At 42.9% G+C, this 16,740-nt stretch overlaps 2 protein-coding genes across 6 annotated transcripts in view; one reads left to right on the top strand and one right to left on the bottom strand.

Annotated features, from left to right (window-relative positions):
• The window catches only part of PXN (paxillin), a 68,586-nt gene that overhangs the window by 33,125 nt on the left and 18,721 nt on the right, over positions 1-16,740 (top strand). For 3 of the 5 annotated variants that reach the window (XR_014542371.1, XM_083589803.1, XM_083589802.1), the window contains exons 2-6: positions 6,072-6,298; positions 10,863-10,960; positions 12,238-12,377; positions 13,246-13,447; positions 14,842-14,977. Coding sequence is in view for 4 of the 5 variants with exons in the window: in XM_083589803.1 (XP_083445929.1) it covers positions 6,072-6,298; positions 10,863-10,960; positions 12,238-12,377; positions 13,246-13,447; positions 14,842-14,977 (803 nt within the window). In the remaining variant the exon portion in view is untranslated. Of the gene's footprint in view, positions 1-2,528; positions 2,582-6,071; positions 6,299-6,765; positions 7,013-10,862; positions 10,961-12,237; positions 12,378-13,245; positions 13,448-14,841; positions 14,978-16,740 lie in introns of those variants that run through there. The other 2 variants (XM_083589804.1, XM_083589805.1) reach the window with 2 other exon arrangements.
• SRRM4 (serine/arginine repetitive matrix 4) overlaps positions 1,352-16,740 on the bottom strand; it is a 345,117-nt gene continuing 329,728 nt past the window's right edge. Inside the window, exon 14 of the transcript XR_014542415.1 lies at positions 1,352-1,363. The gene's annotated coding sequence lies outside the window, so the exon portion shown is untranslated. The remainder of the gene's footprint in view (positions 1,364-16,740) is intronic.

The raw sequence follows: 16,740 nt of genomic DNA, 5'->3' as shown, positions 1-16,740 counted from the left end.
TTAAACCTGTTCCTCACTTCCACTGTGTATTCATAAGGGATTTGACTTAGATTGTATCTTACCGGCCCAGTGGATTTTCCTACTTTCTTCAGTTTAAGCTTGAATTTTGCTATAAGAAGCTGATGATCTGAGCCACAGTCAGCTCCAGGTCTTGTTTTTGCTGACTGTATAGAGCTTCTCCATCTTTGGCTGCAGAGAATATAATCAATCTGATTTCGATGCTGCCCATCTGGTGATGTCCATGTGTAGAGTCGTCTCTTGTGTTGTTGGAAAAGAGTGTTTGTGATGACCGGCTTGTTCTCTTGGCAGAACTCTATTAACCTTTTCCCCGCTTCATTTTGAACTCCAAGGCCAAACTTGCCAGTTGTTCCTTTTACCTCTTGACTCCCTACTTTAGCATTCCAATCCCCTGTAATGAGAAGAACATCCTTCTTTGGTGTCATTTCTATAAGATGTTGTAAGTCTTCATAGAATTGGTCAATTTCAGTTTCTTCAGCACTAGTGTTTGGTGCATAAACTTGGATTACTGTGATGTTAAAAGACCCTTCATGGATCACTGCCTTGCTGTGGTGAAGGGGCTTGAATAACTCAGAGAAACTATGAGCTATGCTGTGCAGGGCCACCCAAGATGGACATGTCATAGTGGAGAGTTTTGACCAAACGTGATCCACCTGGAGCAGGAAACGGCAAGCCATTCCAGTATCCCTGCCAAGAAAACTCAATGGACAGAGACAACAGCCTAAATCCTACTACACCAAAAACCCTCTACAGTACTTTTTTATTTACATAGAGTTGCATCCAATAATAGCCATACATAAAGTACATCCAGTGAGATTAATGAACTTGACAAAATTAGATCCACCAATCTCAATAAGTCTAGTCTGAATAAAACTTACTTGGAAGCAACCCAATAGTCATTTACATTTTACATTTACATTTAAATTACATAAATCCCATAAAATAAAACAATCCTTCAAAACTCATAGCAAATCACTGAAGAACAGTTGCTAATAGCATTAGCAGTCAGGCCTTCTGTTCCAAACCCCTGCTTAGAGAATTGCCTTCACTTGCTACCTTAAAGTATAAAAGATGGGTCAGTAGGGAGGAAGTTCCCTCCTTTTTAAGCTGCAGCTTAAAAAGCTGCTTCCCAGGCCCCCACACTACTTACTTTATACTGTACTGAGGAGGAACCACCAGGAGGGCCTCATCTGTTGATCTTGGAGCTTACCTCCCTACCTACACAGAATGCCTGTTTAGAGATGGTGCCTCTTAAGGGACCCAGCTGTGCCCCCTAACTTTTACTGTATAATGCGTGTTCACAACTGCCTTTTAAGCAATAGTTGTTTCTTGCCCGCCACATTAACTTAAGCAGTAAATTCTAATTTTCTATACTGGGAATTTTTTTTTAATATGTCTAGCCTACCTTACCCTTTGGACTCTGAGAATTGCAGCAGTGTCACCCAAAGCTATTGATAAGGCACTGCACCCTTCACAAATCATTCATGAACAAATGTGAAAAACTTGGTAAATAACTTTTTGAAAAAAGTTAGGGTGTCAAGCAAATTGTCTATTGTGCATCACTTCCAGTTCCAAGCAAGCCTGTGTGACGTATTACGGAGTCATTAATCACTAAAAAGGTCAAAGCAAAGCAGTGTCAATCGCCAGAGTTCATCATATGTCAAGTACTTCTTAGTAAGAGCTTGGGTCACATCCGTGCCATACATTTAAAGCAAATGGCTTCTCTCTCCCCCGCCCCCCCCCCGAATCCTGGGAGCTGTAGTGGACACCTTACAGAGCCACAGTTCCCAGCACCCTTAAGAAAAACAGTTCCCAGGATTCTTTGGGGGGGGATGAGTATGCATGCTTCAAATGTATGGTGTTGTGACCATGGTCTCAACAGATGTTGACTGTTTTTACTGCTAAGACAGCTGTTCCTCTTTGATTTACCTCTGACTGAAAAGGGAAGAAAAGCAACTATCCAATAATGAGGACTTGTGTTGAATATGTGGGATATTGTATTTGAAAAGGGCACTCCATCTGACTACAGTATTTTATGCCCAGGAAGACAGAAATAGTTGCAGTTTATTCCAGAATTCTTATCTTTCAGGCACCCTAGAAGGAAACAGTGCATAAACTGCCAAAGAGGTGTGTCCAGCTGTAGCTGCAGCAGAAACCTAACAATGTGAACAAACACTCACTGGGAACTAAGTTTCATCCTTTTCAGAGACAATATTAAGCATTTGTTTAAAAAATAAGGGAAAAGGGCAGTGGAGTGGGAAAATGTGCCTGCATCAACAAAACTGCATACAGGACAGGCAACTCCATTCCCCTCTTTCTCTGGACTGTTGACCTTTGCAATTGAGAATTCCTCCTTTGGTAATTCACAGAGTGGGGTGTGCGTGTGAGAGAGAGCATGAGCGCAAGAAAACATGATTTGATAATCATTTCACAAGGAAAGTTTTTGTCATTCAGAGCCACACCTTCTCTGATAGAGCTTGAATCATAAACTGTGTACACATAGTCACACATTCAAAGAGCAACAGTATTAGAACAACTGCAGCTCCTTGCCCTCTTCTCTGAGGTATGTATTCTGCGCCTTGGGAATCCTTGCTGCATATCGTGTTCCTTAAAAACAAGTCCTCTTTCTAGGCTGTGCTCCAGTTACGTACCCTGAGGGAACTGAGGGGTTCACAGATGACCTTAGAGTCCTTCTAAATAACTCGGAGCCCCTTTAGGCTTAGGTTATGTTCAAGTGTCGTTAATATGAGGATGGCAGTAATCGTGTTAGCCTGGTTGTTTGACAGGTATGTTGTGTACTGAGATGACCTCTTGTGGGGAAGGACTGTGGCTCAGTGGTAGAGCATCTGCTTTGCATGCACAAGGCCTCAGGTTCATTCTCTGGCATCTCCAAGTAGGGCTGTGCATGTCTCCCATCTGAACCCCCAGAGAGCCTCTGCCAGTCAGTGTAGACAATCTGATAGTTGATCAACTGATAGCTGGACTCTGTTTATGACTGTTTCCTATGTTTGTCTTACAGACAAACACATTGACACCAACATGTAAAAATGCCTGTGTACAGTGGTACCTCGGGTTACAGACTCTGCTAACCCAGAAATAGTACCTCGGGTTAAGAACTTTGCTTCAGGATGAGAACAGAAATCGCGTGGCGGCAGCGCAGTGGCAGTGGGAGGCCCTATTAGCCAAAGTGGTACCTCAGGTTAAGAACAGTTTCAGGTTAAGAACGGACATCTGGAATGAATTAAGTTCTTAGCCTGAGGTACCACTGCATTTCTGAATTTTTCCTTCACACACATGCAGCGTGTAGTTTATACAGGCAGTACCTCTTACTCCCGAAGGGAGCGTTTTACTGTGTCCCTGGAGGCACTCTTTTAGTAATCTAATTAAAACAACGCCTACAACATCTTTGTCTTGAAAGACATGCAGGGTGCTCAGACGTTACTTCACCACTCTTCGCTATACATGGCAAGATTTTATACGTGGGCTGAAACCTTGAGTTGGTGTATACTTTAAAGAAGAATTTAATAACCTGTGACAACTTCATCAGACAAGCTGGTATATTTATTCACCAATGTGTTATTCACCTAGAAATGAATCCGTAGGTTGCAGGGTCCTCCAACCATCAACTTACTTGTTTACTGAAATCTCTTTTAGAGAGAGCCAAGGGAGATAAATAAAGCAAGCAAAAGCAGATACCCCATTGCAAAATCTTGTCTGAGTGTTCAGTTTTGTATGCAGTGCAGAGACATGGGTATGCAGCGTTGAGGCACTCTCCTGATCTGGCGACGTAGGTGTGTGTATGCCGAGTATCGTCTTCATAATTGGGCGAACAGTTACCTAAGAGGGCAATAATGCTTTTTCTTCCAACTCTGAACATCTGAAAGATTGCTTTATGCACAACATATTTCGTTAATAGGTGCCATTTCTGCATTGGAAATTGCACATAGACCTTAGCAAGTGATGAACATGAAGACTTTCCATCTGCTATGTACAGCAAAATACATGTATGCCGACATCACATGCAGTTTTGTGCCCATAGTTTCCTTTACGGCTGTGATAGCAACATAAGAGGGAATTCATAATCAAAATGGCCAGAAATTTGAGTTCATATGGGGACTTCCGAGCAGTTTCTGAAGCCAGCCAGAGTCAACTGCTCCGGGCTGCTGAGACTGCCGCTGCTGCGTTTCCCGGGGACATTAGATGAAATCTGGGGACATTCCGGGGATGGAATTTGTCTGGGGACTTATTTGCAAATCCTGGGACTGTCCCCGGGAAACGGGGGCGTCTGGTAACCCTAAGAGTCCCCTAATTGTTCCCTAGGACTTTCTTCTCAAAGCCTGGGAAGCTTCTGCTCAGCTTAGGAAGGAAGGTGCAATGCTCCGATGGGTCCAAGAACCCTCCTTCCACCTTCCCAAAGCCTAGGAAGCTTTTGGAAGGAGGCAGGAGGGCTCCAGCATCCTGTCAGGGGCCTGGTGCCTTCTTCTGAAAGCCTGGGAAGCTTAGGGAGGGAGGTGATACTCACAGGCATGATGTGGCTCCCCACCCCCATCGACCTCGCCAGCTGGCACCTCTGATCCTACAAAAAAATTCACCACATGCCATTGATAGTTAGGCAGACATTGCCCTAGAAACACAGCTGGAAAATGAGCTTTGTGTGACTCAAAAGCTTACTTCTCTTTTTGAAACCTTAACTGGTCTATTGATAGCGTATTGTCTGGTTTGCCTTCAACCTTTCCTGTGCTCCATTTCTCTTTGAGAGTAGCCTGACTTGGCAAATGTCATCCATTGTTCTTTTCCTTGAAGCGTCTTTTTACAGCAACTCTGGCTGGGATTCACTGCAAGTTGCTGTAGCTTGTTATGCTGCAGACAAAACCTCTCATCTGTTGCACAGTTTCTCTTCTTGCACTTTTCTTCCTCCCTTACTAAGCAAGGACAGGCTGTGCTAGCTTAAGTATCCAGATTTCTGCCTGCCCCACTTTGCCTCTGCCTTTTTTGAAGGTGCATTTTTATCTGGGAGAGGCTTTTCCTCCCCTTCAGGAATTTGCGATCTGATTCAGCATGTTGAAAGCTATTTGCAGGAGGCAAAATTGCATTTACCTGGCAGGGAACTGATCTCGTGTTAACTCTTTGCACCTGGGAAGCAAGTTTGTGGGCCGACAGAGTCCTTTCCTAGATGTCTTTGGATTTTGAGGAAGAAAAATCTTTCCCGAGATCTCTTCGTTGCACAAGGCAGTGCTTGTGGCCACGTTTTGAATGAGTTCATGACACAGAACTAGTAATTAGTCTGCTTCAGACTTTGGTGGGTTTGTCTCAGAGAGAGGCCTGCTTAGGTTCCTCTTTAGCAAAGCTGCAGGGGCTGAGGAGTCATTACTATCTGGCTTTTCTTTGGATCTTCAGGGTGCTTTGTTGTCGCTATCACCTGCTGTAGTGTCTTGGTCTGTTTACTTTTTTGTAAAGGTAAGGAAGGTTTTATTAATTGTGTTGGTGCTGTGCTGGAAAGAACAGCAGGTTTCTAGAGACTTAGTTTCTGACAGTATAGTGAAGCTCGTTGAAGGGCTTCATTCAGGATAGCGATGCCTGTTGACTTGGCTGGGAGGAGTGAAAGAAAGTGTGTAGGCCCAGAGGAATGTTTTTCAGTCTGAGGGCTGCATTCCCTTCTAGGAGACTTTCTGGGGGCTGCTGTGGTGGGCAGGGCTGCAGGCAAGACAGAGCAATAGAAGGCTTTGTTCTAGCCATGCAAAAAAAAAAGAGGTTTCTGCGTACACACACACACCCCTGCCCAAATCACACATGCATGTACCTTTCACTCCTGGTGAGCAAGATGCATTATCACCATTCAAGTACACATTCTAGCCAGCAAAAGCACCAGAGAAGGGCTTGGAACAGGGCCCGTGAGGTGTGTGGCTTGGAATTGGGACATGGCCAGGTTAGTCCTGAGAGTCAGATAAAGAGGCCTGGGGGGCTTCGTTTGGCCCCCAGGCATGAGGTTCTCTACCCCTAATATAGACAAAACCCTCCTTTTCTAATTCTCCTCTTGTATGTCTTTTGTGCAGACGCATTGTTAGCAGACCTGGAATCCACTACCTCTCACATCTCCAAGCGACCAGTCTTCCTGTCAGAGGAAACATCTTACTCGTATCCAACTGGAAACCATACGTACCAGGAAATCACTATACCTCCTCCGGTCCCACCCCCTCCTTCTAATGAGGCCTTGAATGGGACTGTAAGTGAACCTTTAGACCAGTGGCAGCTCAGCATCCCCAGAAATATTCACCAGCAGGTAATTTTGCTTGTCTGTCTTAGTTATGCTCATGGAACTGAGGGAGCCAGTTGTTGGTGTGTTGTGGAGCAACTTACTGTCTGTTAAAATATTTGTATCCCAAATTTCCGCTCAGAGCTGGTTTATGGCCGTATTAATAAAAGCATTTGCTCTAATAACATAACATGAAAACTTTACTGCCAAGAACTGAAAATAAATGGCTAGTGGTTGTTTAATGCTTCCAATTGGGATTGGACGCTTCCTCGTTTAATTGAAAGAAGCTTCCTCTGGCCAGCGATCTTCACATTGTACTTGTTACCAGCTCAGTTTAAATGCTTACATGGAAACTGACTCTCCCCTCCCCGCATAGCTCTGAGTAAACATGGCAGTACTCAGCTTTAGCTGGCAGCATAATGTAAAGATTGCTCAATTTTTCTTTCAGTCTGTAAAGCTAGACCTGAAGGTTCACACCCTGAAAACACTACTCACAGTCTCCTCACCAGTGCCCTGTCTGAAGCCACAGTGGAATGATGCAGATCTTAATCAGTCACCTTGGGGCTTTTGAAAAAGAGATTGTAGTTTTGTAGATCACAGGTATATGAGCCATAGATCAGATTGGAGGAAGCATGAAACGTGTTTCTGGAAGGAGGTGAAGGCTAGCTCTAGGGAGAACAATTTGTTACCAGGTTGCATCCTGTTTGTTCCACATTCCAAGATCCCAGTCATGCATTGCATGTAAGTAGAGGGTGAGCTCTCAAAACTGTTTGGGCCTGTCCAAATGCGGAAGTGGCAACTTTTTGTAAAACTGGGGAGTGGGGGGAGAGTAGTTTTCTTGCATGATCTGATTTTTGTGTAGATCAGTTCTGGAGGAAAGTCACTATTCTAACAGCTGTACAAGTTGGGTTGTCAGCCTTGAGCAGCTGGCTCAAGGGCACCCAATTTGTGTATATTCCTGAGGAAATAAGTGAACTGTAACTATTGCTACTTTATAAAATAAAAGGTGCTAGGGTTTGATCTGGAAGCCTGTGTGTTAGGGGTAAACTGTGATTTGCTTCCTTGTTACTTTGCATGTTCCAAAGGCTGAATTCACAATGGGTTCTTGGGGTTAAGCTGCAGCTCAGACTAATCTCCAAACCCTGATCTCCAGCTAAGACCAGCAGATTTAACTGAACCACATTGCTTTGCATGCACCCTGAATTGTTTTTGTTTTGTTTGTTTACAGCAAGGCTGGGGAACCCTTGGCCTCCAGACATTGTTGGACTACAGCTCCCATCATCCCTCACCCGTTGCCTACACTGGTGGGAGCTGATGAGAGATGAAGTCCAACAACATCTGGAGGGCTAAATGTTCCCCAGCCTTGCTTATTAGTACAACTAAAGAATAAAGTGTGCATTATGTGGAGCTCCATGTATCTCTCCTGATGGTTGCAACATCTGGGGGCTGCATTTTGGGAGCTGTAAAAGGGGCTGCTTATTCCTTTCCAGCTTATTCTGCTTTGTGTCCCCCGCTTGCCTGCCCCTAGACAGCCTCTCCTCAAGCTGCTTTTCTTGGGGGTAGGAAGAGCACCTGGGAGAAGAATATTCTGAGAGAGGCAGCAACCGACAGGGAAAGGGTTAAAGGCCTACTTGCCATTCCTTGGCCTTTGATTTCAGTCTTCAGTGGCAGCTTTTCATTTTTTAAAAAAATGTCAGGGAGAGCTCCATATGAAACCTGGTTTTTACTCTGCCGGTGAGCTGTCAGCCACCCAAATTCATCATTGGCTATGAACATACTAGCTGACCTTAAGTACTCAGCTTTCCGGCCAACCTTTCCCTCGCCATCATCTGCACTAGGGATTTTAATGGTGGCTTGCTGTGAAGATTACAGTGACCATGGTTGTGTTTCCATTGCAGTGCTAAGCCATAAATCCGAGACTCAGATCTTAGCCATATACTTCCCATTATGTTCAGATCTGGAAACTATGGCCAGTGGCTTCTAGACAAATTCGGGTTTTAAGCCAATTTCAAACTGTGGCTTCATATCCTGGCTTGTTCTGACCATAGTGTCTGAGTGCTCATATAACAGGAAGAGAGGTGCAAAGACACAGGAGAGGGGTTGTCTGCAAGTGCAGTCTTCTCATTTTGACTTAGTTTTGTGTGTTAATGTGACAATTTTTTTTTAAATAAGATATTTATTAAGATTTTTTAAAGTATTACAATAAAAATGGAAAAAATAACAAAAATAAAAAATAAAAATAGTTAAAAACACACAGATTTTCCATTGCTTATTTTCCTTTAGCTTGTTTCCCGGACCTCCTCATACCTCCCTTTTTTGTATTCCACTTCAAATTATTGGTTCAGCAAATCCTTACCATTAGATTTTTACCTATTTATAACCCTTTTTTCATATTCTCTTAAAGCATTACAGCTGGAAACCACTTAATTTCTATCCAACATCATTCTAACATTCATTAATTTTACAATATTTCTGTAGATAGTCTTTGAATTTCTTCCAATCTTCTTCCACCGACTCTTCTCCCTGGTCTCGGATTCTGCCAGTCATTTCTGCCAATCCCATATAGTCCATCACCTTCGTCTGCCATTCTTCCAAAGTGGGTAGATCTTGTGACTTCCAATACTTTGCAATGAGTATTCTTGCTGCTGTTGTAGCGTACATAAAAAAAGTTCTGTCCTTCTTTGGCACCAATTGGCCGACAATGCCGAGAAGAAGCCTCTGGTTTCTTCAGGAAGGTATATTTAAATACCTTTTTCATTTCATTATAGATCATTTCCCAGAAAGCCTTAATCCTTGGGCACGTCCACCAAAGGTGAAAGAATGTACCTTCAGTTTCTTTACATTTCCAACATTTATTATCGGGCAAATGATAGATTTTTGCAAGCTTGACTGGGGTCATGTACCACCTGTATATCATCTTCATAATATTCTCTCTTAAGGCATTGCATGCCGTAAACTTCATACCTGTGGTCCATAACTGTTCCCAGTCAGCAAACATAATGTTATGTCCAACATCTTGTGCCCATTTAATCATAGCAGATTTCACCGTTTCATCCTGAGTATTCCATTTCAACAGCAAGTTATACATCTTTGACAAAATCTTAGTTTTGGGTTCTAACAGTTCTGTTTCTAATTTTGATTTTTCCACCTGGAAGCCAATTTTCTTGTCCAAATTATATGCCTCCATTATCTGATAATAATGAAGCCAATCTCGTACTTTGTTTTTTAGTTTCTCAAAACTCTGCAGTTTCAGTCTATCTCCCTCTTGTTCCAAAATTTCCCAATATTTCGGCCATTTGGCCTCCATATTGAGCTTTTTCTGGGCTTTTGCTTCCATTGGTGACAGCCACCTTGGGGTTTTATTTTCCAATAAGTCCTTATATCTTATCCAAACGTTAAACAATGCTTTCCTGATGATATGGTTTTTAAATACTTTATGCGCTTTGACCTTGTCATACCACAGATATGCATGCCATCCAAATACATTGTTAAAACCTTCTAAGTCCAAAATGTCTGTGTTTTCCAGAAGCAGCCATTCTTTCAACCAGCAAAAGGCTGCTGATTCATAGTAAAGTTTAAAGTCTGGCAGGGCAAATCCACCCCTTTCCTTTGCATCAGTTAATATCTTAAATTTTATTCTGGGCTTCTTGCCCTGCCAGACAAATCTAGAAATATCTCTCTGCCACTTCTTGAAACAGTCCATCTTGTCCACAATTTGCAATGTTTGAAACAAAAACAGCATTCTAGGCAATGCATTCATTTTTATCACAGCAATACGACCCAACAGTGAAAGCTTCAAGTTCGACCAAATTTCTAAGTCTTTTTTCACTTCCGTCCAACATTTTTCATAATTATCTTTAAATAAGTTCCCATTTTTGGCTGTCATATTAATCCCCAGGTATTTCACTTTCTTAACCACAGTCAAGCCTATCTCATTCTGAAACCTCTCTCTTTCAATCGGTGTTAAATTTTTCTCTAAAACCTTAGTTTTTAACTTGTTCAGTTTAAATCCTGCCACTTGACCAAATTCTTGAATTAGTTCTAAAACCCTTTTAGTACTAGATTCTGGCTCCTGTAACGTCAATACTAAGTCGTCTGCAAATGCGACAATTTTATAGGATGCCCAGGGGCTGACAGTGGCTCTCTAGGTCTCTCTGTCTGGCCCTTGGAACTCTCCCCCGGCCACACCCATCCCCTCCTCTACTTTGCACTCCAAGTGTTTCTGCCTTTTGCTTGTCTGGAAGAAATATAGAGAGGGTTGTGTACTGTGTGTGTAGAAAGCAGCCTACTGTGCAGAGGTAAAATTGACATTTGTTGCTGTCCCCACTTTTGACTCTGGCCCTGTCCACCACTGACTTGAGGCCCTCAGAAAGTTGTACATGTGGCCCTCGGGTTGAAAAAGGTTCCTCAGCCCTCATTCAGTGCTTTGAATTTGAAAAAGGACTACAGACTTGTGCTAAGATCCATGTGCAGCACAGTAGTTGGGTGAAAGTCTCTTGCACAGAGCTGGTTCTGGAACAGAGGTTTTGACTCATATACACTTTCTTTCCTAATAAATTTAAATGAAATGTGCAAATGGTTCTTTCTGCAGCCGCAGTCCCAGTCTCCTGTGTGCAGCTCCAGCATTTCGGTGTCCAGAGAGTGTGCCATCTCTCCTTCACGTGTAAGCGAAGAGGAGCACGTCTACAGGTAGCCCACTATTCTTATGCTTACTCTCCCAAATCCCCCCTACACTCAGCAGCTTATGGTGAAGCCAGGAGCAGGTTCTGCTTGTGGTGGTCGGAAAAATATTGGGCACCCATGTTGATACCACTTCCTGTTTCACTTCAGAGCTAGTTCTTGGGGATCTTTTCCTACTGTGTTTGTGGAATAACATTCCATAAACAGGAATTTGAGGTGGCGAAATGCAGTTAACTTTCTCTAGCACAGTGGAGTTAGGAGATCAGGATTTTTATTTTCTGCTTTGCCATTCATTTTAGATCTGCCTTCGGTAATCGGGTTTTGATCACTGTATCTCCAGCTGTAAAATGGAGATTTGGGTGGCTGTCATTCCCAATTAAAGTTATTTTAAATCTGTAAAACAAAAACACTATTTAAGCCAGTCTAGCAAAATGCCACCAAGGCATCTCAGACTGCATCATAAATTGAAGCTCTGTGTATGTGTGTGTGTGTGAGAGAGAGAGAGGAGGAATGAAGGAAGGAAAGAAAGAAAGTTAGTTAGTTACTTCAGGAATATGCAGCTAACTGCAGCTCCATGGTGATGGTTCTTAGAGGCTAGAGTGGCTCTTTAAGGTGCAATGCAAGCAAAGGTGGCGGGGAGGAGCTTGGATGGATGCCAGCAAGAACAATTACATGTACTTAGGTACTTGTACCATAAAGACAAGTGAATTAAGCTGTATGCTCCCTCACCCCCAGTAGGTTTTGAGGAGAGAAATAAGAGAGAGCTCCACATCAGGTATATTCTGGGGAAGGGCTTTAACTTTGTTGTGGAGCCCATGCTTTGCATGTGGAGCTCTAGATACATCAGCCCTCGTTGTTGCCAACTCAACAGTAAAACCACAAATGGGATGAAAATACAGTGGTACCTCGGGTTACATACACTTCAGGTTACAGACTCCGCTAACCCAGAAATATTACCTCGGGTTAAGAACTTTGCTTCAGTATGAGAACAGAAATTGTGCTCCGGCGGCGCAACGGCAGCAGGAGGCCCCATTAGCTAAAGTGGTGCTTCAGGTTAAGAACAGTTTCAGGTTAAGAACAGACCCCCAGAACGAATTAAATACTTAACCCGAGGCACCACTGTAAGCCAGTTGGGGTTTATCACTTTTGATGACTTGGAACTGCGTTTATATAGAAGTAAAAACAGCAGCAACCATCCCTGCAAACCTATAATGCAAGTAGCTTAACAAGGTTTAATAAAAAGATTTGTGATCAATTCGCTTTCCTTTTGATCCCTTGAACACCAGTTTCCCCAACAAGCAGAAGTCTGCAGAACCATCTCCCACCCTGATGAGCTCTTCACTAGGCAATAACCTGTCAGAACTGGACCGACTGCTACTGGAACTGAATGCCGTTCAGCACAACCCTCCCAGCGGCTATGCACCAGGTAGGAAGCAATAGCTCTGGCAGCACAGGACAACCATAGGTAAATTTGATGGCGGGAGTCAAATTCCTGTCCCCTGATCCTGGATCTGTTGCCTGCCCCATGCACATGCTGCGCTCTGACTTTCAGTCAAAACAAAAAGAATTTTTTTCCTTCCAGTAGCACCTTAAAGACCAACTAAGTTAGTTCTTGGTATGAGCTTTCGTGTGCATGCACACTTCTTCAGATACTGAAGAAGTGTGCATGCACACGAAAGCTCATACCAAGAACTAACTTAGTTGGTCTTTAAGGTGCTACTGGAAGGAAAAAAATTCTTTTTGTTTTGACTATGGCAGACCAACACGGCTACCTATCTGTAATCTGACTTCCAGTGTAACTGAGATGCCTGCAGACTTGGAGAAGACACACATTTTGGTGGTCCCCAAGTAGCCCTTAAGTTATAATTTGAGGAATTAAAGTACAGGGAACTGAAGTGCCACATAATATTCATTCTGCACTTGTAGCAAATGGGTCTTTTAGCATGACAGTACCTATAATTCGGAGCTCCCTGCCTATTTACACCAGGCAGATGCTTTTATTGATGCTTTTATTTTATTTACACCAGGCAGATGCTTTTATTGTACTTTTTTTTGCTGCCTACTGAAAACATTTTCTTTAAGCAAAGCCTATCCAGACACAGAAAATGCTGACATGTTCTTTAATCTCCCTAAAGTTTACTGTTGATCTGAGTTATCTTTTAGATATCTTGTTTGATTGCTTGTTTAGATTGCTTGTTTAGAGGTTGGTTCTATTACAAGCAAGCAAACGTGCATTTCCTTTTGAATAAATAAAATGAATAAAAACCATTTGCCTGTGTCTTTCTGCTTATAAGATGAAGCCACTAGGAGCCCTTCATTGCCTGGTGGGACTGGATCTCACTACGGTGTCCCAGAGAACACTACCTCTTTGAACACACCATCAGCAACCCCACCGAAGGAGAAGCCCAAGCGGAATGGAGGGCACGGCATTGAGGATGTGTGCCCTAGTGTGGAGAGCCTTTTGGATGAATTGGAAAGCTCTGTGCCCAGTCCAGTGTGAGTAACAACTTGGCCACTTTCTCCCTTCCCACTATAATGCGGGGGCTCCCAGAGCGGTGCAGGAAGCAGTGGTGTCTCACGTCAGAGAATGCAATATGGGCCAGTTTCTGGTTCCTCAAAAGAGAAGGGGAACTTCTTTCCAAATAAGAAATGGAAAACTGGGGCCCATGGGTTGTGTCAAGGGTCAACAAATTTCACCAAGAGGTGAAGTGCTCTCATGAGCAGGAGCAGCAAGGGTGAAAAGACGCAACCAGGGAACAGATTGGTGTGATTTTGCAGTTTACAAGAGTGGGTCTGAGAAAAAGGATAAAGAGACTGACGACATTTAGAGGTCAATAGTGGAAGCTTAACTAGAGAGAGGAAAAAGGAAGCCAGTGTAGAGGAAAGGGGAGCATATTGTGTGAGCAGAATGGGTTAAGTAAGCTGCAGAATTCAAGAGGGAGGAAAGAGGTTTCTGAGAGGAAACCGGAAAGCTGAGAAGTGTTGCAGTAATCACTGCAAGCAAATAATGAGTGTGCTCGAGAGCATTACATCATTCAGGAAGAAGAGAAAGGTGGGCTTTGTACATGTTCCAGAGCTGAAAGCAACAAGGTTCTGCAGCTATGACTGTTGAGAGAGAGGGAGGAAGAAAGAAAAAGAGAGAAAAATTTTAATTAAAGATAGAGAAAATTTTGATTAATTACTTTTTAATTAATTAATTTTCATTAATTAAAAGATCAAGATGCAGAGGCTTGAGGGCAGAGGAAACGATGGAAGTGTCTCTTAGAAGGTACTGTGTTTGAGAGAGAGTAGCTCTGTTTCTGTTATATACAGTAGCTCTCTTTCAACTCTCAGCATCTTCAGGTAGCGTTCGGAGAGACCTTGGAGAGCTACTGCTAGTAGCTGTAGACAGTACTGAGCTAGATGGACCCATGGTCTGACTCTGTACAAGGCAGCCTCCTATGAAAGGGAAGGGGCCGTAGCTCAGTGATAGAGCTGCTGATTTGCATGCAGAAGGTCCCATGTTCAACCATTGGCATCTACAGGTAGGGCTGGGAGAAAACCTCGTCTAGAACCCACTGCCAATCCATGTTAGATGAGCTAACTACTGAGTTAAATGAACCCAATGGTTTGATTTGGTATAAGGCAGCTTCGTGTATCCTCAAACCAGGCCCAGATCTGCACGTAATGGATAGTTGTGCCCATGCATGCCTCAACAGGAGAGTGTACCTGTCTCCAAAAGGATCCAAAGTTTTTATCTTCTGAGTGACAAGAGCCAGATACAAGCAGGAAGATTGTGGATAAAACAGTTCGGTGGGAGGCAGGGAGGAAGCCTTGCTGCGTGTCCTTGGGAAGAAATGGCCACCTTCCTCTTCTTAGCAGTGTCTGACTGTCTTCTGTCTTTCCCTTAGTCCAGCTATCACTGTGAATCAGGGTGAGATGAGCAGCCCCCAACGGGTCACCTCCAGCCAGCAACAGACTCGCATATCTGCCTCATCAGCCACAAGAGAACTGGATGAGCTGATGGCTTCACTTTCCGACTTCAAGGTACCCAGTCAATACCATTCTTTCCTGTCCCACTCACTTGTCAGTGTGTCGCCTCCACTTTTATTTTCCTGAACCCCTCTCCTCACGCTGCTGCGTAAAGGACCAGCCCTCATTCCTCCTTTTGGTGTTCGTGTCTTAGAGCAAGCTCTACACTGGCGGCACATCTATTAAGACCCTGGACTTTTGGGTCTGTGATGCATGGATTCATTCTTGCCCTCGTGGCATGCCAAGAGCCGTACACAGCACATTCTTTTTCTTCTACTGATTTCAGAACTGAGCTGTCTCTTCAAGGAAATACAGTTTCTTCAGTCACACGTACCATACACTAGTTTGCACATCTCATGCATACCTTGCTAAATATGCAGGAACACTCAGCCCTGCACCCTGTCCCCCCCCCAATAAACCCAAAAGACAGGATGGGAGAGAAGAAATTCTAAGCAAGTGCGCTAATGCAAAACCAGAATTGTGTGTGTAATTTATGCAGTGCTTGATTGCAAAAAAACCAACAACCTGGAAGTCATTTTTAAAATAATAAAACAATTGGCAAAAACAGTTAAAAACAAGTATTTCAAATATTTCAAAAAATAAAATCAGTGATAAACTAAAAATAGATTAAAATATATGTTAAGAAGATACCACTAAGAATGGTATTTTTAATCTCTTTTTTATAATAATTTTTTATTAATTTTCAACACAAATATACAATTATATCCAATTTTTAACAAATTAATCCTTTTTTTACTTCCCTCAGCTGCTCTGACAATCATCCATATTGATCTCTCTATTTCGCATTCCTTATTTTTGTATTGCCATTGTCTTCCCTCCCACTTCTATTTCTTTCCAACAATACATCTTATAACTCACAGTGCTTCTTGGAACCCCACTAGCGTTGTTTGCACATCACATATACTTTTCAGATAATCCACAAATTTCCCCCAGTCATCAATAAACTTTTGATCTCGGAGATATCTAATTTTTCCAGTTAATTTGTCCAACTCTGCATAGTCTGTCAATTTCATTCTCCATTCTTCTATCGTCGGTATTTCCTCCTGCTTCCATTTCTGGGCCAATAAAATTCTTGCTGCAGTAACTGCATATTGAAAAAGTTTACTGTCTTTTCTTCTTATTTCCTGGTATTTTTAATCTCATCTCTCCTATTCAGAAGGGTGAGGGAGTCAATGACAGCCTTTCACATGCATAGTTCAGCACAAAATCATGATAATGCCATTGTGGGAACATTCTGCTGAGTGTCCAAAAGAATCTGTAAAGAAAAGTCTGGGATAGAACAGTTTCAATATGTGCAGTTTTCACCTGTTCATGATCTTTTCTGTGTGCCCGTAGCAAACCTTCAGTTCTTTCTTCCTTTTTTGCTGATTTAAATTCAGTGAAAAATCCAAGGAAGTCGTAGGAGCGTTGTCCTTTTCTGTATTGATGAAAAACAACTTATTACATGTAAAGTTATGAGGTGTTAAATTCACATTTTACCCAGCAAATGGGGGGCAAGAACTACAACACATGTCACATAGGAACTTGCAGCTTTTGGGATGGAATGGCTTCTTGCCAAGAACAACATAGAGGAGACAGCCTGAGAAGTAGCAGAAGAGACAGACATGCCTGTTGGATAAGGGGTGGGGGAGAAGCCAGAGAGAGAGAGAGAGAGAGGAGAGGATAGGTTCAGGCTTCAAGAATAATACCATGAAAAGGACCCCTGCTTTGGTGAGAGTAGTGTGAGCTTCATTTGGTGCTGTAAAAGAAAAAGCAGT

Source organism: Podarcis filfolensis (genome assembly GCF_964270895.1).
Source record: "Podarcis filfolensis genome assembly, chromosome: 16".
NCBI classification, from domain to species: Eukaryota; Metazoa; Chordata; class Lepidosauria; order Squamata; family Lacertidae; genus Podarcis; species Podarcis filfolensis.
The sequence above is the reverse complement of the archived record's forward strand: the minus strand, read 5'-3'. Positions and strand labels throughout refer to the sequence as shown.